The 25,011-nt window shown below is 39.8% G+C and overlaps 1 protein-coding gene across 2 annotated transcripts; it reads right to left on the bottom strand.

Annotated features, from left to right (window-relative positions):
• Positions 1 to 4,894: 4,894 nt before the first annotated feature.
• Mob1a (MOB kinase activator 1A) lies at positions 4,895 to 23,745 on the bottom strand. Of its 2 annotated transcripts, none has more exons than XM_090336661.1 (6): positions 23,532 to 23,745; positions 18,651 to 18,817; positions 13,676 to 13,769; positions 11,703 to 11,836; positions 7,680 to 7,843; positions 4,895 to 5,423 (listed from the first exon to the last, which is right to left on the bottom strand). In XM_090336661.1, the coding sequence occupies exons 1-6, from the start codon at positions 23,543 to 23,545 to the stop codon at positions 5,346 to 5,348; spliced, it is 651 nt and encodes a 216-aa protein (XP_090192787.1). In that variant the 5' UTR covers positions 23,546 to 23,745; the 3' UTR covers positions 4,895 to 5,345. The 2 variants fall into 2 exon arrangements, with proteins under 2 accessions (XP_090192787.1, XP_090192788.1); XM_090336662.1 differs by lacking the exon at positions 23,532 to 23,745 and adding an exon at positions 22,302 to 22,395.
• Between the last annotated feature and the right edge of the window lie 1,266 nt (positions 23,746 to 25,011).

Raw genomic sequence — 25,011 nt, 5'->3', positions numbered from 1 at the left:
CCAGAAAATCAGAAGTGAAGCTGTGGCTCCAAGTGGTAGAACGGTAGCCTTAAGAAAAGAAACTCTGGGGCCAGGAGTTTGGCCTTGTGGTAGAACACTTGCCTAGCATGCATGAAGACCTGGGTTCGATTCCTCGGTACCCCACATACATAGCAAAAAGCCAGAAGTGGTGCTGAGGCTCAAGTGGTAGAGTGCTAGCCTTGAGAAAGTCCAAGGACAGTGCTCAAGCCCTTAGCTCAAGCCCAGGACTGGCAAAAAAAAAAAAAAAAAAAAAAAAAGAAACTCTGGGACAGCACTCAGGCCCCGAGTTCAAACCCCACGACTGCATCCCCCCTGCCCCACAAAAAAAAAAAAAAAAAAACTTTACTCAGAAAAGACTGTGGACACTGACCCTAGCAGCTAGCAGTAGCAGTGCAGACAGCAGTGTCCAAACCCAGGAGGCACAAGGCAGGATCTGGACATGGCTTCTTGGCTGTGATACTTCTAAACCTGACTGCTGCTCCCAGAGATCATCTATGCTAATCTATTGGTCTTTCATAATGCTTCAAATTTCCTTCAGATAGCCAGTATATATCCTTACAAGCACTTTTTTTTTTTTTGCCAGTCCTGGGCTTGAGCTCAGGGCCTGAACACTGTCCTTGGACTTTCTCAAGTCTAGTGCTCTACCACTTGAACCATACCTCCACTCCCAGAAGTCTGGTGGTAGTTAATTGGAAATGAGGCTCATGGACTTTATTGCGTGGGCTGGCTTCAAACTGGGATCCTCAGATCTTAGCCTCCAAAATAGCTAGGATTACAGGTGTGAGCCACCAGCACCCTGCCCTAACAAAAATTTCTGTGATTGCTTTTAAGTCTACTGAAATTCTAAAAGCTTTTTAAAAAATACAAAACTGATTGGTAGCAATCCCATATCTCAGACAAAGTATTAGGAAAAAAAGTCAGTTATGGTGCTTGAACTTAAAGCACTGTCCCTGAGTTCTTTTTGCTCAAGGCTAGGACTACCACTTTGAGCCACAGTTCTGCTTCTATTTGCTGAGTCTCATGGACTTTGCTGCCCAGGATAGCTTTGAACCATGATCCTCAGATCTCAGCCTCCTGAATAGCTAGGATTACAGGTGTGTGCCACCAGTACTCATCTAAAGTGAATATTAACCCACATGTAAATACACTCAAGATTTTTTTTTTGGTAGTGGTGGTTGTTATGGGGCTTGAACTTGGGGTCTGCGAACTGTCCGAGTGCTTCTGCTCAAGGCTAGTGCTCTAACATTTTAAACCTCAGCTCTATTTCCAGTTTTCTGAGTCTCAAGGATTTTACTGCCCAGGTTGGATTTGAACCACAATCCAGAGATCTAGGCCTCCTGAGTAGCTAGGATAAGAGGCACGAACCACCAAGCACTTAGCATTTTAAGTTTTTAATTGCTCCAAAAAAGGTCAGAATACTTGTAGCACTGCCATTTAAGACACAAAATATAGCTGTTAAAGGTCTAAAATTACATGATATGTAAAGACAGCCTTTCTGTACTGTCAGTCACTTCTCTTATAATTTCAATATCAAGGAAACAAAAATTTTAGTAGAGGAAAAAAAAGATAACCTTTTAAATTTTCATAAGATCGGTAGAACCTGAAAAAAACTTTCAATTTCAATATTTACGTAGAAGTGTGTTGAGACATATGCATTAGTCATTTTTTGCTTTCAATATATTTTATTCTGATGAAATTACAAAAGTAGATACAAAATAACTTTTATTTTGAAAAGTACAGTTAACTGACTTAGAAAAATAGAAAGCCCCAAAAATACAACTTAAAATTTTATGTAAAGAACATTCAAAAATATTTTAGATGGTAACTAAGACTAAATTATGGAAAACTACTTTTCATGTAGGCCAAACCGTACGTTGTTCTACAATCAGTCTGTAACACACTGGTAATTCATTTGGAGTTGCAGAATACTTGTTTGGAATAAAATCTGATGAGAAAATGCAAGGGAATTGCAATGCTTCAGTAAAATTGCTGTCATGTATATTATCCTCCAAAGCTGATTACAGTCCAAAAATACCAAAACCGAGTATGAAACTAGGAAGATGATGCTCATTACATGTCCTGTTTGAAGCCGTTTTACAATAGGAAAACCAAACCCAAATCTACGTGCTGTCTTGATCTCGGCAAGAAGGAATGCTCCTGTGAAAGGTGCTCTGGGTTTGTCTGGTGTACAGGGCCGACCCAGCATCATTCTGGAGCTGCTTACAAACACATTCCTAGGGCTCCCACTCTTTAGGCCTGACTTGGTTATGCTTCTGAGGTAATACGTTTCAAAAGTTCTTCTTCTAGTATAACTTCATTATCAGAATGAAGCCAATCGTATAATCAGGAAACCTCAACAAGTCTGCAAAAAGTTGCCTTGTGTCTGTACTTCTAGGGAAACTCTACTTTTGTTACCAGTCATGTAGAAGAAAGATCTGCATTTCTCCAGTAAGGAGCTGTCTGAACTAGAGCTCTTAAAAGTCTAAGATAAAATGAATACCTTGTTAGCTGGAAGCCTATAGTCACTTCATGTACAACGTGAAGAAGAATAAATGATGTATTTTTGGCTATCAATATAAAAAGTATAGTACAAGAAGTATAAATATTTTTTAAAATCTATACGTGTTGTCCAAGTTTTTCTTAAAAGCCTGAAAATTAAAGCACCACAGGATTAGATTCATAATTTCGTAAGCACTACAAGACCAGATACTGAGAGATGATTTCTTAGGAATAAAGGAAGTGAATGCTGTAGAACAGGCAGACCCGGGTACAGGCAAATAAAGACATTGACTCCTTCAAATACTTGTCAAAGAGCGGCTCTCCAGCCACTCAGCAAGGTGCTGTCCTTTCCCATTCTCTTCTCTTCCTCCACTTCTCCTCCTACCCACACAAATAAATAAGTAACACATTATTTAGGTACATCGCTGTTTAAGCCAGACTGGTTTGAAAGGCTGTTTTCATTTTTTAAAAAAATGCATAGATTGGAAACATGTTTGGGGAGAAAAATGGAGGGAAGAAGGGTGAGCAAACCCAGTCACTGTATTCAATGTACATTATGTAAAAATGAACTGTGTAACTTGTGGGTAGGGACAAAAGGAGGAAAAATCAGGAACAACTAAGGAAGAGGTGACTTTGACAAAAGCATTGTACTCAACCTGACTTAAGCAACTGTAACCCCTTTGTACAACTATTTAATAACAATAAAAGGCAAAAAGAAAATCAAAAGACATTGTAAATTTCAAATTGCCAGCAAACTTTTGACTTCTACTCCACTAATAAGCTACTTATACTACTGTCCTAGCATGTAACTATCTTTGGTTCATGTTGTGTCCTAGTCATAGAGAGAGGACTTCTATCACTGAAAACGTATAGAAAGAAATGAGAATCTCTTTACTTGAGAATATCTTTTTAAATATTAGGGATAATAGTACAATGGTTGTTGAAAAATTTCATTCCTTCGGAACTTAAAAATGAAAGGTTATGAAGTCATTATGCTCTAGGTAGAGCTTAGAAACCTGCCTTAAGTGTGTAAACAGTCAACATAATTGTATAGAACAGCTGACATTTAGACCTTCAGAAAAACAGGCTGGAATGTATCCTAAAATGTAGAAGGGTGCTGTCCTCTTCTCTCCCTAAGCAACGATCTCACTCTTAAATTCAAGCAGGGATGCATGGTTTTAGCCTCAATTAGATGAAATAGTTCCTTCATAATTCTATGCATTTTAGGAACTTTCTGAAATTGAGTTATTAAAAATGGGTTTTCTATATACTTCTTTACAGTCTACTGGAATAAAATAAATAACCAAAAAATCCTAATCAAAATCTAACCTTTATCAAAGGACAGTGGTGAGTGCTTTGCAAAATCACAGCTCATAAGGTTTTGCCAGTCTGGCAGGTCTTCCAGGAAATCTATGCATGGTATATCTCAAGTGTGAAAAACAAGCAAGTCTTCACTAAAGGGAAAGATTCTTTTATCCAATACAAAGCATTTCAAGTTTTGATGCATCATTTAAAACAGGATAAAACTCCCTATGCAGACTCAATTCATCCTTAAGTATTAGTGGAATTGAGTAAGATTTTAAGCTTACTTCTCCCATTTTGTCTCCTTTAAACTCCCGCCCCACCCTATTCATGGGTGTGCCTATTAAGGTATGCCCTTAAGTATTTTGTTTTGTTTTTTAAGTCTTGTTTGTTCTTATTGGTGATAAATCAGTGCATTCCTACACTACTCATACAAACTGCCAAGTCACAGCAAAAAACATTAAAATAAATTTTTAGGAAACAAAATAATTAAGTACTAAATACTTTTCCATTCTCTTATGCAGAACTGCAAGGCTTATGAATAACAATATGAGCAAAAGTAGTGGTTTTGAGATCTACAACTGTCTCAATTTTTTGAAGTTTTTTTTCTTAGCTAAAGCAACATAATTTGAAAGCTGAATTTAAAAATTAAAATTTGTAAGATTATCCTTAGAAATCATAGAAAAATTATTTCTGATATACTCCTGTTTAGATGTGAATACAATTCAAATAAAGATTAAAATTGTCATTGAAAAATAACTTTGTCAGTCCCATTCACATATGCCATAGGATTTTAACTGAAATCCTAAATTCTTAAAAAATGGTTTTTTTTGTTCTAATTATTTATTTATTTATTTATTTGAGACAAGGTCTTACTAAGCTGCCCAGGCTAGTCTTAAACTTGTGATCTGCTTGCCTCAGCCAACCAAAAGCTGGGATTACAGGTGTGCACCACCTTGCCTGGCTGAAAAATGGTATATCCTCATCTATAAAAACACAAGCACACAGCCTAAAATTAAAAGGGCTATCTAAATTAGCCCGGAAGTTCTAAATGATAAGGAAATCTAAGTAGCCCTGAACTTCTAAATGATAAGAAAACAAAAAAAAAAAAGTATTTAAAAACTAAGAGAATAAAACTGATTTAACTGTTTTAAGAAATGTGTTTAGGAAACTTATTAATAAATTATTGCTAAAAATCCTAATATCCATTATGCTGTCATCAGAAAGAAATCCAATTACTTTCTTGAGTGGAAGAGTAAGTCAACAGGTTATTTGTCACATGTAGCAACCAAGAATGACAGTAACAAGAATGGTTACCCGGGTCCTTGGTCTGGGCTGTGTCAAGGTCTCACTCTGAAGCTATCAGGGCACCCTCCCTCTTTAGGACAATTTCATCTGCAGACACAGACAATGGGTGTCTTTTTCTGTTTTCTTAAAGTCTGTATCTAGTTTATACAAGGTAGCAATGAGAAAGATCTAGCAGGAGATGAAGCAAGAAGGTAACTGTGTTCTGGAAGAAAAATTTATCTGTCTTTTGATCCAAGCTTCTCAATTAACTCCTGAAGAGGTGCCAACTCACGCCTGTCAATCAGATTAAACTCCTAAAAAGAGAAGAAAAAATAAAAGTTTACAATAGACCTAAGTCATGATTTTCTATTGTTCTGGTAGTATGAGGGACTGACCGCAGGGCCTCATGCTTTATTTTACCACATTCCCTGGCCCCAGTCCACCTTAACATGCTTTTTAGAAAAGCTATTTCTAAACCTAGCTTCCATAAATCCAAAAGAAAGATTAAATGATCACTATAAACATTTTAAAAATGGAATTTGCTTTTATTCCTTTTTAAAACATGGGTATGACATTGTGGTACACACTGGTTTTCCTCCATTTCCTATCAGCTCCTTTCAGAAACACCTGATCCTCTACACTGACATGTCTTGTGTGCTAATGGTATGGCTGGTGGCTGTGAGAGCATCAGTTGGTCACCAGAACCAAAATATGAGTATTACAGGCCAGATTCATATTCTCATCCCCCCCCCGCCTCTCTCTCTCTCCCTCTCTCTCTCTCTCTCACACACACACACACACACACACACACACACACACACACACACACACATTTTCTTTGTGCTGTACATAGAACTATAAATAGAATATCTACTAAAAAGAAATCACTTTTTATCATAAAATGCTATATAGACAATCTAGAGAGATAATACTTTGTGTACAGAATTATAGAACTCTAAAGTTAAATCAAAGGAACCTGGTTCTTTGCTTTTACAGTTTTGCTAGATAGTCAGGGCTAGCCTCAAATTTACAATCCTCTTGCCTCAGAAACACTGTGATTATAGACATGTCCCACCATGTCCAGCCAATTCTTTGATATAAGAAAAAGGAATCTTTTCTGTCAAATCAAAATGTCTCTATCTTGTAACCACTCACCATTCTGTACTGGTATTTCCTGGAATGATCTGCTTCTTGACTTCAACTGTAACTATCAGCTGTATTGTTTGTTGCCAGCCAGTCTGAGTCCTTACTAATGTAGTTAAAGGATAGAAGAACCCCCACCCTTGAGTGGGAACTTTCCACTGACTTTACCAACCTCTTTCAGCTGTAACCATTAGCTGCCTGCTTCCAGCCAGGTGTGAAGTGTCAGACCATCTATAAGTGGTGAGAGTGCCACTTTCCTTGTATTACCTCATCATTCTGGTAGCCAATTGTAAGTAGAAATGTGAGTCTGACTCCTTAGCAACAAGGAGAAGGGACAATATCACCCCTTGGTTTGGGATAAAATTGAGCAGACCACTCCACCCAGTGTGCCTGCTTAACTCTGGAGAGAGTGGTAGTGTATCCTCTGTGCAGAAGTAAAATGCCTTAACAAATGTGTCTATTCATTTTCTTTTTATTTGCCAGTCCTGGGGCTTGAACTCAGGGCCTGAGAACTGTCCACTGGGTTTTTCTCAAGGCTAGAGCGCTACCACTTGAGCCACAACACCACTTCTGACTTTTTCTATGTATGTGGTACTGAGGAATTGAGCTCGGGTCTTCATGCATGCTAGGCAAGCACTCTACCACTAGGCCAAACTCCCGGCCCTCTATTCATTTTCTGATACAAGAGAGTCAATGTTCCCAACAATATTACACACAAGGAAACAGGTCATATCATTGAATGCTACAATCTCATCAGAGACCTGGGGAGCCAGAAGTAGAAGGGTTAAAAAAGGATGACGCATTTTATGTTGCTGTAGTACACACCAATGAAACATTATGGAAAGACAAAAGAATAATGTTTGTACTTAGCTGCTCTCCCTCTATAATAAGGTATACTGCTATTGTTTCATTTTGGTTTGGTTTTGGTCAGTTGTGGGGCTTGAACTCAGGGCCTGGGTACTATCCCTGAGCTTTTTTGCTCAAGGCTAGCACTTTGAGTCACAGCCCCATTTCTGGTTTTCTGGTCATTAACTGGAGATAAAAGTCTCAACAACTGGGGCTGAGAGCGTGGCATCGTGGTAGAGTGCTTGCCTAGCATGCATGAAGACCCAGGTCTTCCTTGGTACCACATACACAGAAAAAGCTAGAAGTGGTGCTGTGGCTTAAGTGGTAGAGCACTAGCCTTGAGAAATGCCCAAGGATAGTGCTCAGACCCTGAGTTCAAGCCCCAGGACTGGCAAAAAAAAGTCTCAAGGACTCTCCTGCCTGAGCTTGTTTGGAGTAGCAACCCTCAGATCTCAGTGTCCTGAATAGCTAAAATTATAGGTTAGAGACATTAAGTGCCCAGCTATACACACTGCTCTTCAATATTACCAATCCAAACAAGTCCAAGTCAGAGGACACAGAAATCAACCCAGCTCACCTACCTGAACAAAGAAAATAAAGTGCTTAAAGGAGGTGTTGAGATGAGCCTCCTCTTGCAGCTGCATCACTGAATCAAAGTGCTGGTGATAAATATGGGCATAAACCCTGAACAGACGCTTCAGAATGGTCTTTGCCACAGACATAAAGTTTTTGGGAAATGGTACACCTGCAATCAAATGCACATATATAGCAATTAGTCTTCTACCTAACTAAATGTCAGCAAGAGCTAAGAGCAACTACATCACATAAACATGCACAGACAAGCACATATTCGTGCACGCATACACACACACACACACACACACACTCACTAATACACAAATCTATTTCTGTACTAGGCCAGGCATCAAAATGACATCTGATGCTCAAAGTTTAAACATAATTTTATTTTATTATGAGTTTCTCCCTAAGTAAATGCAATAATAAGCATTTCTAATGTAAATAGAGCATTACTTTTGTAACCTGTAGTTCTATAAAATTACACAGACATACACGTGTACACCCACACACACTCAATTGGGACTAGAAACTCTCCTAAGCAAAGAAGGAGATAGCATCATCTACATGTAAAGTATTTTATCTTCTAAACTGTTCATTTTCCTGTAGCCTAGAAAAGAAGTATCCTAGCTGGGCATGCTGGCTCACACCTGTAATCCGAGCTACTTTGGAAGCTGAGATCTGAGGATCTAAATCCAAAGCCAGCCTAGGCACTAAAGTCCGTGAGGCTCGTATCTTCAATTAACCACTAGAATACCAGAAGTGGTGCTGTGGCTCAAGGGGGTAGGGTGGTTGTCTTGAGCTGAAAAAGCTCAGGGGTAGGGTGGCAGCCTTGAGCTGAAGAGCTCAGGGACAGTGCCCGGGCCCAGAGTTCAAGCCCCACCACTGGAAAAAACAAAAACATAAGAAGTATCCTTACAGTGGATATGTTTTCAAAGAAAAAAGACAGCACCAATGGCTCACACCACCTATAAGCTTAATACTCAAAATTCTAAGATCTGAGGATAGCTGTTTGAAGATAGCCAGGGCAGGAAAGTCCATGAGACTCTTATCTCCAATTAACCACCAAAGAGCCAGAAGTAAAACTGTGGCTCAAGTGGTGGTATGTCAGCCTTGAGTTCAAGTCCCAGTACCAGTAGGTGTGTGTGTGTGTAGTGTGTGCCTGTGCACACAGCACACTGGGAATGTAGTTCAGCAGTAGAGTACATGCTTATGTGAGAAGTCCTCAGTGCAACCGCTGGGGGGGTGGGAGGGGAAGATGACAAAAACTCTACAACCATGTCCGATTTTTTAAAAAATTATTTTCTTAATATAAATGGATTTTATTGCTGAAATACTAGAAGTATTTCAGTAAAAGAAAACCAAAGAAAGAATGGCCATTATCACCGTAACTCAGCATTGCTTTGACATACTTATTAGTGCAATTAGATAATGCACAAAACAAGAAAAACATGTATCACAACAGGGCTGTACATATACAAAACTCCAAAGAACTAACCAAAAACTAAAAAACTGAAATTCACAGAAAACACCTACAATGGCTTTCCTATATGTTAATATAACATATATAAAATCTAAAATAAAAACAATAACCAGTTGGAAACCAAGTTCTAAAAGATAAAATCGATAGATATAAACTTAAAAGACTAATGTAAAGGAAAGCAACTGACTATACAAGAGAAAAAAAAAGGTAAAAATAAATGAATGGGGCTGGGAATGTGGCTTACTGCACTGTGGGTTTGATTCCTCAGTACCACATAAGCAGAAAAAGCCAGAAGTTGCATTGTGGCTAAAGTGGTAGAGTGCAATCCTTGAGCAAAAGAAGCTCAGGGACAGCGCCCAGACCTTGAATTTGATCAAGCCACAGGATTGGCAAAAAAAAAAAATCAGTATTTGTGAAGTAATGCACCTTCTATCTGGTGAATATAATGTAACCCTTCCATTAATTACAATAAAGATATATGAAAAAGAAAAAAAAGAATAAATGAATAGTATGTTTTTGGTTAAGAAGACAGCATTGTAAAGAGAAAAAAATCCTACATTTATTGAAAAAAACAGATACTATCATAATTTAAAACTTTTTTTACCTTGAGAAATTGATTCTAAGTTTTTTTGGAGAACAAATATGCCAGAATAGATGTGAATATTCTGAAAAAGAAGAAAAGGATGGAAAGACTAGCCCTTATATAATGAGTAAGAACTGAATTTTTTTTTTTCTTTTTTTTTGTTGGTCATGGGGACTCTGGGCCTGGGTGCTGTCTCTGAGCTCTTCAGCTCAAGGCTACCGCACTACCCCTGAGCCACAGTACCCCTTCCGGTTTTCTGGTGATTAATTGGAGATAAGAATCTTATGGTCTTTAATGCCTGAATTCTCAGATCTCAGCCTCCTGAGTAGTTAGGATTACAGCCACCAAGCCTGGTTAAAACTGTGAAATTTTTATAGGAACAAATAAAGAGAATGTGAAATCCTGAGACATGTATTGCTGCACACATCCAATAATACAAAACAAATTGGCTGCTTTGGGTCTGGAAAGAATGATGTCAGCATTCAGAAATGAAACTCCTGACAAGGCAAAGATTTAAATGGAAAAAATCAAAAACATGAAAGTATTAAACATTCCCATAATCTGACAACTCTATTAAAACTCAAGTTATACGCTGGAGATGTAGCTCACTGGCAGAGTACTTATTTAGCATACATTCATAAGGACCTGAGTTCTCTCTCTAGTACTACAAAATAAACAAAATAACCCCTCTTAAAAGAAATGACTCAGGGACAGAAGTTTGGCTAGTGGTAGAGTGCTTGCCTAGGATGCACGAAGGTTCAATTCCTCGGTACCACCTACACAGAAAAAAGCCAGAAGTGGTACTGAGGCTCAAGTAGTAGAGCTCTAGCCTTGAGAAAGTCTAAGAACAATGCTTAGGCCCTGAGTTCAAGCCCAGGACTGGCAAAAAAAAAAAAAAAAAAGACTCATAGGACAAAATGAGATGTATATAGAAAAGTGCCCCTTAACAAAACAAGACCAAAGGTAACCTAGAGAAAAATATACAAGATATGTGTAACAAGGAGATAATATCTTTGACATAAAAATAGACAAAGAGGGGGCAGGGAGCATGGCCTAGTGGTAGCATGCTCATCTAACATGCACAAAGCCTTGGGTTTAATTCCCCGGAACCACATACACAGAAAAAGCCAGAAATGGTGCTGTGGCTCAAGTGGCAGAGTGCTAGCCTTGAGCAAAAAAGTGTCCAAGGACAGTGCCCAGGCCCTGAATTCAAGCCCTAGGACTGGTCAAAAAAAAAAAAAAAAATAGACAAAGAGGGGCTGGGAGTGTGGCCTGGTGGTAGAGTGCTTGCCTAGCATGCACGAAGCCCTAGAGTCAATTCTTTGGTGCCACATACACAGAAAAAGCAGGAAGTGGTGCTGTGTCTCAAGTGGTGAGCACTAACCTTTGAGAAAACCCAAGGACAATGCCTAGGTCCTGAGTTCAAGTCCTAGGACTGGCAAAAAAAAAAAAAGACAATATAACAGAGAACCAAATTATCAATAAGCCAAAAACTGGTTAAATACATCAGGCTTATACCTGTAATCCTAGGTGAGATCCAGAGGATTGAAGCTGAGCTCCAGAGTCCATACTGGACAGGAAAGTCCATGAGTCAAATATAAATAGCAAAGAGCAATGCTCGAGGTCTGGGGCCAAACCAAATAAGCAACTGAGTGTGAAAAGCCTAACTTCAAACCTCCATGCCAGGAAAAAAAAAAAAAAAAAGCTCATATACATGAATATTGTTAAGATGTACATTCAAACAAAAATTTACTCAGACAAATAGGAGAAGATTAAACAGTGAGTAATAATGTAATAATCAGTACGGCAAAGAAACAGGCAGACACAAACACATTGGATGGAGTATATATTGGTAAAGTTACTTTTGAAAAGGAATGTGTCAGTCTCTATTAAGTTATCTTAAAAGAAGAGTATGAAAATACTACAAGTTTCATTCAGAATAGTTCTACAACATTAACTTACCAATCTTAGAAGGAAAAAGAGTTTCATCATCAAGCTGATCCTGAACCCACGTCATTAAATAGTCAATGTATTTTGGTGCAGAACATTTGATGGGCTTCTTGATATTAGTTCCATCTGCCCAATGATATTCATATCTGGAGAAAAAAAATATGTCCATGATAGTTTTCAAAAACCTTTACAGCCCGGCATGGTGCTCATGCCTGTAATATTAGCTACTCAGGAGGCTGAGATCTAAGGATCAAGGTTCAAAGCCAGTCTGGGCACAAAAGGACCTGAGACTTTTATCTCCAATTAACCTCTAGAAAAGGGAAGTGGGGCTTGGCTCAAGGGTAGGGTGGTAGTCTTGAGCTGAAAAGCTCAGGGACAGCACCCAGACCAAGTACAAGCCTCATAGCTCCATGATCCACACACAAAAAACACTTTATGACTGGGGCCAGGTAGAGTGGTAGAGTGCTTGCCTAGCATGCATAAAGCCCTGAGTTTGATTCCTTGGTACCACACACAAGTGGTAGAATGCTAGCTTGGATAGAGCTTAAGGATAGTGTCCAGGCCCTGAGTTCAAGCCCTCCCCCGAAAAAACAACAACTACTGCTGTGGCTCAAGTGGTAGAGCACTGGCCTTGAAAAAGCTCAAGGACAGTGCCAAGGCCCTGAGTTCAAGCCCTAGGACTAGCAAAAAAACAAAAAAACAAACCTAAGCATGAATGTTCCCTACAATACAGCCAGCCATACTACTCCTGGGCATTTACCCTGAATATCACAAGCCAGGATATAGTAAAGATACATGCACATCTACATTCATTGCTGCATTATTCACAATAGCCAAGTTATAGAAACAGCCCAGATGCCCTATAACACATGAATGGACTCAAAATCTGTGGTACCTATACACAATGGAATTTTATACGACCATTAGAAAGAATAATATGCTATTTACAAGGTAATGGACAGAGCTAGAACAAATCATGTTAAGTGCATAAGCCAAACTCAGAGAGACAAATGAAGCATGTTTTCTCTCACATATGAATGCTAAATCTAATATACATGATAAATTATAAAGTACTATAGGAATTTACTATAGTGAGACCAAGGGGTACCCTGTTAAGGGAGGAACACAGAAGTGCAATATCTCTGTGCTTCTGATCATATAAAATAATACTGATTCAAATGAACTCCAGGAAATGCAAACAAGATTAATTCTTTCCTTTTTATTTTCTTCATTTTTTTTCTGACTTTGGTGGGGATAGAGGGACCACAAAAATGGAGTGAACATATGCAACGGTGGTACTCAGTAGAAACCATGTTGAAAATGGAATATATATTATACATATACATATACACATACATATGTTAACTGTGGGTAAGTACAGGAGTGAAAATGGGGAGAACAAAGGAAGGGATGACACTGTCCAAAAGAAATGTACTTATTATCTGTTTTGTGAAATGTAATCCCTCTGTACATCATTTTTATAACAATAAATTTTTAATCAATGTTGCTCTTAATGTACTATGCTATTTCTCTTCTCTTCTGTTGCCCTTTGGTTAATTTCATATTGTTACAGTATCTGACTTTGTTACCTGGAATATTGTACATACGTTTATTTGTTCATTTGAAATAGGAAAGGGAAGGGGGGAAAACAAGATGACTGAGAGTGGGTTGAGGGAGGGAAATGGGGCCAAAAACATGAGAAGGGGTATCAATATGTGAGAAATAATGTACCCTCTAACTGGTGAATATAATTATAACCCCTCTATACATTATAATAAAAAAGAAAAAAAAGAAAAAAATTTTTAATCAAACACTGAGTACCCACACAAACATAGGTATTTAATGATAACAGCTAACAGCAAGTATTTACAAACTATTAAATGAACTATATATAAACAAAGGGACAATAAAATCTGTCATTAACATTATTTGACTATCAGTGATAGAGCAAAAGTAATCCTCTATGTAACAGGCCATACACATACCTGGGACCTGCAGACATAACTGGGCAGCTGGCTTCAGTACAGAATTCTGTAATAGTTCCATATAACATATTGATCTGGTTGAAGAAGTCCACAGCTGCAGAGATAATAGCAAAATTGTATTACACACACACACACACATTCTTTTTCCTTTTCCTGGTTTCTCCCCCCCCCCCCCCACGGGGAGGGGAAGGGTGGGGTTAGTTCTACTAGGCTGGCTTAACACTGTGATCCTCAGATGTCATACTCCTGAGCAGCTAGGATTGCAGGTGTGAGTCATCAGCACCCAGCTTATATTTAAATATCTTAAATAATCATCGTATTAAATAGTGAAAATGTATTATAGGTTTGTATAAATACAACAAAAACATCAGACCTGTCAGTTGAAAAGAAGCTAGGCAGTACTTTTGGAGATGAAGTCTTGCTAGGTTTCCCAGGCTGGCCTCAGCATCCCAGTGAGGCAGAACTTGTTCTACTAAAAGTTAACTTATATAAAATTTCTAACCAACATATAACACTAGGAAAGAAAATACTGGAGATAATTTGAACTTAGTAGTGACTTATTACATCTTTGAAGTATATCATTTCATTATAAAATCATTGGATTATAAATCATATATGAGGAAAACATTATATATGAAAAAATTCATAGCTTCTTATCAATTTGAACCAAATAATATCATTGGCTAGCAAAGATTTAAAAAAAGTGTTGTAGAATACAGTGTAAGACAGAGGTATACCAGCTGTATCAACAGGTAACAGGCAGTCAAAACATCCAGTTTAGCTAATTGGTATTTAGGAAAACTGGATATCCATATGTAGAAGACCAAAACTGGATCCCTGTCTGTCAGCTTGCACCAATTCCAACTCAAAATGCATCAAAGACCTCAACATCAGACTTTAAACTTTAAACTACTACATGATAGTGTAGAAGAAACATTAGAACTTACTGGTATAGGAAATATTATAATAATGTAAGTAAAGTAAGCTAGGTTCATGTTTTCTCTCATTTGTGGAATTTAGATCTAATATACTGTTAGGTCCGCCTGGAAGAAATGACTTCTTCCCTTGGCTCTCTCCCCCTGTACCCTGGAAATCCCCACCCAACACCTGTAACCCTGGCAACTGGCATGCCTGGGGGCAGTGGGAGGTCCCCCAGTCTAAGGTAATTCCCCATCCTCTGAGATCACATCCATTTCTGCTGTGGCTTACCCCTTCCCCTATATAATCTCTCACTTCCCACCACAAGCTCACACACACACACACACACACACACACACGCTGGGAGTGTGGCCTAGTGTTAGAGTGCTTGCCCTGGGTTTGATTCCTTGGTACCACATACACAGAAAAAGCCAGAAGTGGTGCTGTGGCTCAAGTGATAGAGCCTTTAGAAAGCCCAAGCACAGTGCCCAGGCCCTGAGTTTAAGCCCCAGGATTGGCAAAGAGAGAAGAAGGGAGGGAAGGAGAGAGGGAGGGAGGGAGGGAGGGAGAGAGGGAGAGAGGGAGAGAGGGAGAGAGGGAGAGAGGGAGAGAGGGAGAGAGGGAGAGAGGGAGAGGGAAGAGAGAGAGAGGGGGATAATAAATAGAAAGTAGGAAGAAAAACATGGGAGGAGGTAACAATGTTTGACAAGAAATGTACTCACTACCTTACATCAACCTGACAATAAAATTAAATTTAAAAAAAATTAAAAAGGGAAGCCAGGAGTTTGGTCTAATGGTAAAGTGCTTACCTAGCATGGACAAAAACCCAGGTTCGATTCCTTGGTACCACATACATAGAATAAAAAGCAAGGAGTGATGCTGTGGCTCAAGCAGTAGAGTTCTAGCCTTGAGAAAGCCCAAGGACAGTGCTCAGGCCCTGAACTCAAGCACCAGGACTGGCACACACACACACAAAAAAATAGAATGATATAGGAAATAAGGAGAACAAAACACTTAATACTCGTTTCTATAACAACAAATAATCAAGGCATATAAAAGTGAAAGTAAAGAAGTTTAAAGATCACTTCAGCTTCCTGAAATTTTTCCTTTGTGAATTCTAGAGAAGACAAAGAAATAAAATACTTAGTAAAATGTTTATGAGTATTTTAATGTTACTTAAGAGTTTTTTTCCCCTTGTTTGCCTAAGATTAAACACAAACTTAAATGCTTAGTAGGCAAAAAAATTGTTCTCAGTCTAAGGAAGTACCTAAAAAAATTAACTAGGACTTTACTACAATTCAAAGAGGAATTTTACATAAAACACCCTCACATATTAACCTTCCTCTTAGCAATGTTTCTAAGAATGTAACATTTAGCCCTGGAGAGTCTCCCAAAGCAGAGTATGACCAGGCAGTGACTCTTTTGGTTCAAAGTCACTGTTCTCAAAATGTGGTCCAGGAAGGTCATACCATCTAGCCAGATTTATGAAAAGGAGGAACTTTATGAAATAATTAAAATTGTCCATTTCATCTTCATTCTCATGTAGTTTAAATATCAAAACAACATATAAAAATATATAAAAATTGGCCAGGAGTATGTCCTAGTGGTAGAGTGCTTGCCTGGCATGTATGAAGCCTGGATTCAACTCCTTGGTACCACATACACACAAAAAAGCAAGAAGTGGTACTGTGCCTCAAATGGTAGAGGGTTGCTCAGGCCCTCGGTTCAAACCCCAGGACTGGAAAAAAAAAAAAAAGTGTGTATACACACACACACATGTAAATTCCAGTAATGCAATTCCTTTTTTTACACTTAGGTTAACTATTTTTGTATCCTGTTCCTTAAGTTCTTTTACCCTTTCTTATACAAAACAGCTGGACACTGGTGGCTCATACCTATAATCCTAGCAACTTAGGAGGCTGAGATCTGAGGCTCACCATTTGAAGCCAGTCCTGTCAGAAAAGTCTGTGAGACTTTTATCTACAATTAACCACCAAAAATCCGGAAGTAGAGCTGAGGCTCAAGTGGTAGAGAACTAGCCTTGAGCACAAACCTACAGGAACAGTCCCCAGGTCCTGAGTTCAACTACCAGCACAAAAACAAACAGAACTAGTCTCAATCATAATCCCAGTAAGTTGTTTTATAATTTTCAAAAATCTGTTATAAGCAAGGTGCTGGTGGCTCATGCTTGTAATTATAGAAACTTGAAGTTGAGATGTGAGGAAAGTCTGTGAGACTCTTACCTATAATTAACCACCAAGAAAACAGAATTGGAAGTGTTGCTCAAGTGGTGGAGTGCTTGTTTTGAGAGGAAAAATAAAGCTCAGGAACAAAACCTAGGACTTGACTTCAAGTTCTGGGACTGGCATGCATATATGTCCATGTACCTTTGTGTGTGCAGGCATGTGTGCACACACCCACACCCACACCCTAGTTCTAAAGTTTATATGAAAAAGCAAACTACCTGGGCAGTCAGTAGTAGGAGGACTGACACTGCCCCATTTCAACACTTAGGTACAGAACTCCAACCAGTGCAGTGCTGGTAAAATAACAAATAGGTTAATGGAACAGAATAGAGAACCTCGAAACAGACCTGTCAAAGGAACAAAGGTGATGAAATATAGAAAAGGCAGTCTTTTCAACAGAGTGCTGGAACAACTGAAAATCCACATGTAAACAATGAAACAAGTCAGAGATCTTAAATCCTTTATAGAAATGCACATTCAAAATTGGGCTCTGAGTATTACTCAAATGTAGAGCGCCTGCCTAACAAGTGAAACCTTGAGTTCAAATCCTAGTTCAAAAAAGGAAAAAAGCACTTGAAAGCAATTACAGACCTAAATATAAAATGAAAAGTGTAAGGTTCTAGATAATGAAAGAAGAACATAGGAGAAAATCTAGGTGTCTCTGAGTTTGGCAATCACCTTTGGGATAGCACACCAACAATACATTTTATGCAAGAAATGGTAAGCTAGATTTCATTGAATTAAAAGTTCCTGCTCTGCAAAATACACCATCAAGAGAATAAAAAGAGAAATAGGAATGGATACTCATAGCCCATGCCTATAATCTTAGCTACTCAGGAGGCCAAGCTCCGAGAATCGTGGTTTGAAACCAGCCTGAGCAAGAAACTCTGTGAGACTTTTATCTCCCAAGAAACTATTCTTCCTCACGCCCCCCCCCCAAAACAAACAAAAAACCTGGGAGTAGTGGAGCTGTGGCTCAAGTGGTAGAGTCCCCTTGGGTAATGAAGCTCGGGGACAGTGCTCAAGCCCTGAGTTCAAGCCCCTGACACACATCGCTCACTCGTGCTCTCTCTGTTTGTCACACACACACACACACACACACACAAAGACAAATAGGCTAGAAGAAAAAATATCTGCAAAAGACATATGTAATAAAAGACAGTTATCCAAAAGATACAAAGAACTCTTAAAACTTAACCATAAAACTAAAAAATGAGCCAAATAACCTTAAACCTGACCAAAGAAATGTATGTAGATGACAAATAAATACAGGAAAAGGTGTTCATCAGGAAGATGCATACTGTCAACTAGAAACTGGAATGTTCCAGGGTAAAATTTTATGAGCTATTAAAACACAAAAAGATAGGAAAGAACCAAGTAAGTACAAGACCATCCCTAAGCCACAGTGAATTACTAACTGCCCACAGGAACTACAGTTGACGTTTTCTTCCTGTGCAGGCCAATGAGGGTTCCAGGGAGGCGAGGCAAATCCACAAAGACAGACTTCCTATAAACTCATGTTCCAAAGTAGAAACTCTGTACTTACCAATCCTTCAGCTGACTGAGCCCTTCAGCTTCATGGTTTTCTCAGGAATTACATCTCATTCATTGTTTCTCCTCAAGTCTCTATTCAGTCTCACAAGCCACTACCCAATACTCCAAATAACACAGTTTGGGATGTGTTTGTACTACTGTTTCTTTACAGATAACTTGCTACATTACAATAGTTATACCTGTACAAGGAAATTGATCAACAACAATATTTTAACAAAATCTATAAACCACTAGGTTGAATGTTGTTGAAAACCTACTGTTAACAGCAATCCACTCATTGAGGTCCTCTCCCTCTGGTAACATTACAGCTTGTCTCAGATTTCCACTTCCTAGAGTTGCTTCAGCATGTTTCAAGAGTTCATACTGATGAGATCCTTCAGGGATATTCTTCTTGGGCTTGAATGTTTTAGAAGAGCGGCTGCTGCTGTTGGGTTGAAAAAAGGAAGTATATATTTTGAGGACTAAAAGCATAATTTTAGGCAGATAAATGAAGTAAAAGAAAAAAAAAACACTCCCTGAAATGTGTCAGGATGGAAAAGGGATAATCACAATAAGAGGATATTTTAGGGCTGAGAATATGGTACAGTGTACAATGCTTGCTTAACATGCATGAGACTGCAAATTCCATCCCTATCAGTACACACACACACACAGTTTGCTATTATTTAATTTTACAAGACAATTTTGTTATACCCCCGGCAGACATCTGATATAAGGGACATCTTAACTAAGAGTTTATCCTGGATTCTAGCCCTTGATCTACTAACTCTGTGACTAAAAAACCAAAACCTTCTTTTAGACTCAATTTCTACCTATAGAAAGGGATGGAGGGCTGGACACAGTGGCTCATGCCTGTAATCCTAGCTACTCAGCAGTCTGAGATCTGAGGATTGTGGTTCAAAGTCAGCCAGGGAGACTTTTATCTCCAATTAACTATCAGAAAACCAGAAGTGGTGCTGTGGCTCAAACTGGTAGAGCAATAGCCTTCAGTGAAAAAGCTCAAGGACAGCGCCAGACCCTGATTTAAATTCTCATGACTGACAAAAAAAATGAAAAAGAAAAAAAAGGGGGGAGGCTCAGGACTCTTAGTTCAAATTCCAACCAGCACAAAAGAAAACAAACAAGTTAGCCCTAAGGTTTTCAGTTCCAGGGTTCAGTTTCCTTTACCAAAATTATTTGAGATGCCGTTAAAACAAGTAATAATAAGATCAAAGGTAAAGAAATACTACCATTTTGAAATTTTAAAAGGATAAAAAAAATGAGACAGACACAACTGGCTGATGGAAGAAAGTAAGTTTTTCTTCATATCTTACACCATCCACAAGGTCTTCCCAGCATTATATAAACACTGAAGACAAAGAAAAGGAAAGGAAAGAAAGGAAGATAATCTTAACTTCACTAAGTGAAGCAATACAAACCTGTATCCCAGCACTAGGGAGGCTGAGCAGTTCAAAGCCAACTAAACTACTTAATGAGATCCTGTCTAAAACAAATCTAAAATATACTATCAGAGAAAGTTGAATATAGTAGGAATAAAAATTTAGTTTTCTGAGACAGTTTTTAATGTGAAAAAACCTGGAAAAAATTCTAAGTAGAGGAACAAATAAGTAAACATGTTACATCTACAACTTGTAATACTGTACAGTAGAAAAGAAGATAGAATATAAGCATTCACATAAAGAGATCCTAGTAAAAGTGGAGCTGAGACTCAAGTAGCAAAGTGTTAGCTGGCCCTAGGCAAAAGAAAAGCTCAGGGACAGTGCCCAGGCACCGAGTTCAAGCTCTAAGACCAGCACCAAAGAAGAGAGAAAGAGAGATTCTAAACATGCTAATGTCATTATAAAACCACATTACAGCAGAAACCTATTTCAGTAATGCATAGAAAGTATCAGAACAGTACACATCAATGACTACTTCCAAGGGAGGGAAGGGACCAGAGCTGTGGCTTTCACTTTACCTGAGGAATCTGTTTTGGGTAAGAGTGTAAATTATAAAATAGAATTGTGAGCCAGGTTTGAAGGCTCAAGCCTATATATAATCCTAGCTACTTGAAAGGCAGAGGTTCAGGCATAGCAGTTTAAGGCCAGCCAAGCATAAAAATTCTCCAGCCTGGGGCCAGAAGTTTGGCCTAGTGGTAGAGTGCTTGCCTAGCATGCATGACCCAGGTCGATTCCTCAGTACCATGTATACAGAAAAAACTGGAAGTGGTGCTGTGGCTCAAGTGCTAGAGCTCTAGCTTTGAGAAAGCCCAAGGATAGTACTCAGGACCTGAATTAAGCCCCAGGATTGCAAAAAAAAAAAAAAAATCTCTAGGCTAGCTCTGCTAATGGCTAGATTGAGTTACACCTGTCATTTCAGAGGATGTATAAAATCTGAACAAAGTGCTCTCAATCTCAGTGGAATTAAAACCATTTGGGGCCATAAGGTGAGACCCTGCCTCAAAAGTAACCAAGCTAAAAAGGGCATGATTTGGCTAGAAAAGTATTGGAAATCTGCTCCTGTAATTAGAATACATGTGGGGAGGAGGAACAAAACAGCAAAGCTAATACAAAAATATTTTAAGAAAAATACATAAAGAAAACATTTTTATATATATTTTGAGACAGGATGTAGCTCAGGCGAGTTGAACTTAATATCCTTCTGCCACAGACTCATGAGACACCATACACAGCTTGATTTGTATTTAATGTATATATTCTATATAAATATGAACAATCTAGTTAATATATTCTCAGCAGTAAATAAAATAAAACTAAAGATCTAGGAAAGAAAAAAAAAGTGAGGGGGCTGGAGGCATGTTCCTAGCAGGCCTGAGCACAGTATCACCAAAAAAAAGAGAGAAATTGAATGAAAGGAGAATGTGACATGGTGAAATTTCAAGGTTCAATATGACTTTTGTCTAAATTAAGACATTTATGCTTTAATAACATTATCAAGACAATGAAATGATTTACAAGAAGGAAGTAAATATTAATACATCACAAGTATGATGAGACTTGTATCTATCTATCTTATAACTCAAAAACAAAAAGGTAGGAGGACAGGATGGACATGACGAATACAAAATTCATACATGTATGGAAAAGTCAGCGACGTCCACTAATTTCTCCAATTAATAAGTGTTAACAAAAATTTTAAAAATCAGGCTGGGATGTAGCTCAGTGGCAAAGCACTTGCTTAGCAAGTGCAACGTCCTGGGTTCGATCCCCAGTGCCAAAAAAGAAAAGACAAAAAAAAAATACAGTTAAAAATTTTTTTAAAAAATCAATCAACTTAAAAGTGGACAAAAGACTTGAATAGCTTTACTCCAGACAATATGTACAAATGGTGAGTAAGCACACAAAAGAGATGCTCAACATTATTAATTAGGGTAGTGCAAAACTAAAGCAGGAAATTCCACTTCACACTTAGATGGCTGTAATGAAGTGACAGAGCAGAAGCATAAGACTGGGCAATTTGGACCCTTCCTATAGTACAGTGTGAAGATAAAACAAGGTAGCACTTTGGAATAGTTCAGCAGTTCCTAAAGAAAGACCAGCAATTCCATTAATTCCATTCCTAGGTCTACAACCAAGAGAAATGAACACACACATACACGCAAAAAACAAATACAAATGATCATAGCATTATTCATAAGAGGAAAAAACAATCCATGTCCATCAACAAGACATTTAAAAGAAAAGCTCAGAAGTATATCCAAAAGCAATATGTATCCACAAATCAATAAGTGAACGAATATATGTGTATGTGTAATACACATAAAGTATGTAATTAAAGCTAAAGAATACAGATTTTTAACAAAGCATCATTTTTCAGGGCCAATACCCAGAGTCAAGTGAAATTTCAATGAAGGTATTTTTAGTAAAGCTATTTATAACAGCAAAATACTACAAAGAATCCAAACTTACCACATTAAAGAATTAAGCAGGGCTGCTGGTAGCTTATGCCTATAATATTAGCTAAGATTTGAGAATGGTAGTTTGAAGTCAGCCAGACTGGAAAGTCCATGAAACTCATATCCAATTAACTACCAAAAAGTAGAAAGTACAGCAGTGGCTTAAGTGGCAGACCATAGCCTTGAACAAAAGACCCCAGGGACAGCACCCTGACCTAAGTTCAAGCTCCAAGACTGGCACAGAAAGAAAAGAAAGGCCAAGAAAAGGAATGAGTAGGGCTAGGCACAATATTTCAAGCCTACAACAGCTACTCCAGAACAGATTGGATCAAGGTTCGAGGTCAGCTTAAAAAAAAAAAAAAAAGCCTCTGAGACCCCATCTCACCCCAACAAACAAGCCTGGTAATTCCAGCCATGAAGTCAAAACTACATCCTACCTGAGAAACAAACTAAATCAAAGAGAGCTTGGAGACCCGGCTCAATTGATGGGACTATCTGTGTGAAAACAGTCCTGAGTGCAAAAACCGTAGTACTGAGGGGGGAGGCTGGAGTTGGGGATGGGAGGGAGAAGCAAAACCGGTGGAGAAACACAATGTAACTCAAATTTAATTAAAACGACAAGCTTCTATTTCTAACCCAAGGCGTACAACGATCCCCTCACACCTCACAGTTACGCGATACACCAGGTAAAACCCCCCGAGTAAAGTGATGGCTCAAGGGTTCCAGTAAGGACCGGTCACAGGGTCCCTTGGTCGCCGGCGGGCCGGAGCACGGCACCCAGGGGTCTGGCTGCCGGGCCCACCGCGAGCAGCCAGGTCCTCGCGCTACCACAGGCATGTCCCCGGGACGGCATGTTTTCCGCGGGGGTAATTTAAGGACATTCACGAGGCCGGACGAGCGAGGGGAGAAAAGAAAAGCTGCCGCAGCCCGGACCCTCACCGGGCTAGAGCCGACCTAGACTCGAGCGAGCCCGGGGGCCGGCGGCGGGGGCCGGCGGCGGGGCCCGGCGCTCGGTCCGCCCACCGTCTCCCCGCCCTTCGGGGCGCTGGGGCGGAAAAGTTTGGAGGCGCTACCGGCCCCGGGGTTTTTCCGGCTCCCCAACTTCTCACTCCGCTCGCTGGGGTTCTCCCCCACCCCCAGACCGCCCCCGTGGCCCCGAGACGGGCGCGGCGACGCCGGGTCTCTCCGCCCTCCGCCCCGGGTTCCCCCGCCCCCCCCACGGCCGGCGCTCGGCCTCACTCACAAGAGGAAGCTCATCTCCGGTGCTCAGGACAGGGGTGGGGGCGCTGGCCCCCGGCCCCTCGTCAGGACTAGGCGCCCGCGCGGGAGCCGACAGGCGGAGGACCGTCCCCCGGACTGCACAATAGCGGGGTGGCCCGACCTCAGCCGGGATTCGAGCCGCGACGAGCGGGGACCCCAGCGTCCAACTCGCCCGCCTCCCCACCACTTTGCAGACCCGAAATACGGAACCAGCAAAATCTCGCGAGCCGTGGCTTCAACCCGCCTCGCCCCGCCGACAGCGGCTGGACACGCCCCCTTTCGTCCCGCCCTCCTTTGGAGATTAGCCAATCAGCTTTCTGTAAGCCGTACCTTCCCTCTCCCGGAGGCGGGGCGAGGGAGGAGGTCCAACAGAAGCCTGAGCCCCTCGGAGCTTCAACTATGGCAATTTTTAAAAATTAAATGTAGGTGTTACTAGGGATATAGTTACATAGTGGTAAAGTCTCTCTGTTAAAATGTATGCTCCAGGGCTTGGAATGTGGCTTACTGGTAGAGTGCTCGTCTAGCATGCATGAAGCCCTGGACTCCTCAGTAATACACAGAAAAAGCTGGAAGTGACCACTGTGGCTCAAGTGGTAGACTGCTGGCCTTGAGAAGGCTCAAGGACAGTGCCCAGGCCCTGAGTTCAAGCCCCAGGACTGACAAAAAAGAAAAAAAAAACAAGGAAGTGTCATTTATATAAAATAAGATAAAGTGTATGTTCCACGATTCTGTGTAATTCACAGAGTATGAATTCACAGAGTCGTGCAACCATACTGTTATTTAATTCTAGAACATTTTTGTCTTTCCTCCTGTCTCTTTTTTCTCAGATCCTACCCCAGCTCCTGGCTAACCCCACTAATGAACTTCCATGTTCAGGTACAGGTTTTCATGTGAATTAACATGCATTAACACAGGGCAAAAATAAGAAAACAAGAAGGGATAGCTGACAAATGTAACTGTAACCCCTCTATACATTACCCTGACAATAAAATTTCTTTAAAAAAGAAAACAAGAAGGGAAATTGTGGAAAAGTTGAGCTTAGTAAATCAGGGTACAGAATGCATACTGTAAAAAGACCTTGCCCTGAATCTATTACTACAATACTTATGAGTTTATTTCATTCAAACATCATTTGTCATAGTAAACTAATGATGTTAATTTGTGCACATGCACACATGTGCCGGCTTGTGTGTGTGTGTGTGTGTGTGTGTGTGTGTGTGTGTGTGTGTGTGTATGTTGGTCCTGGAGTTTCAACTCAGGGCCTGTACACTAACCCTGAGCTATTTTGCTCAAAGCTTATGTTTTAACACTTGAAACACAGCTCCACCTCTGGCATTTTGCTAATTAATGGAGATAGTATTACAGACTTTCCTGCCTAGGCTGGTTTGCTCAGATCTCAGCCTCCTGAGTAGCCAGAATTACAGGCATGAGCCACCCCACCGGGAGCCCAGCTAAAGATGCTA

Source organism: Megascapheus bottae, chromosome 7 (assembly GCF_031878675.1).
Source record: "Megascapheus bottae isolate mThoBot1 chromosome 7, mThoBot2.hap1, whole genome shotgun sequence".
NCBI lineage: Eukaryota > Metazoa > Chordata > Mammalia > Rodentia > Geomyidae > Megascapheus > Megascapheus bottae.
The sequence above is the reverse complement of the archived record's forward strand: the minus strand, read 5'-3'. Positions and strand labels throughout refer to the sequence as shown.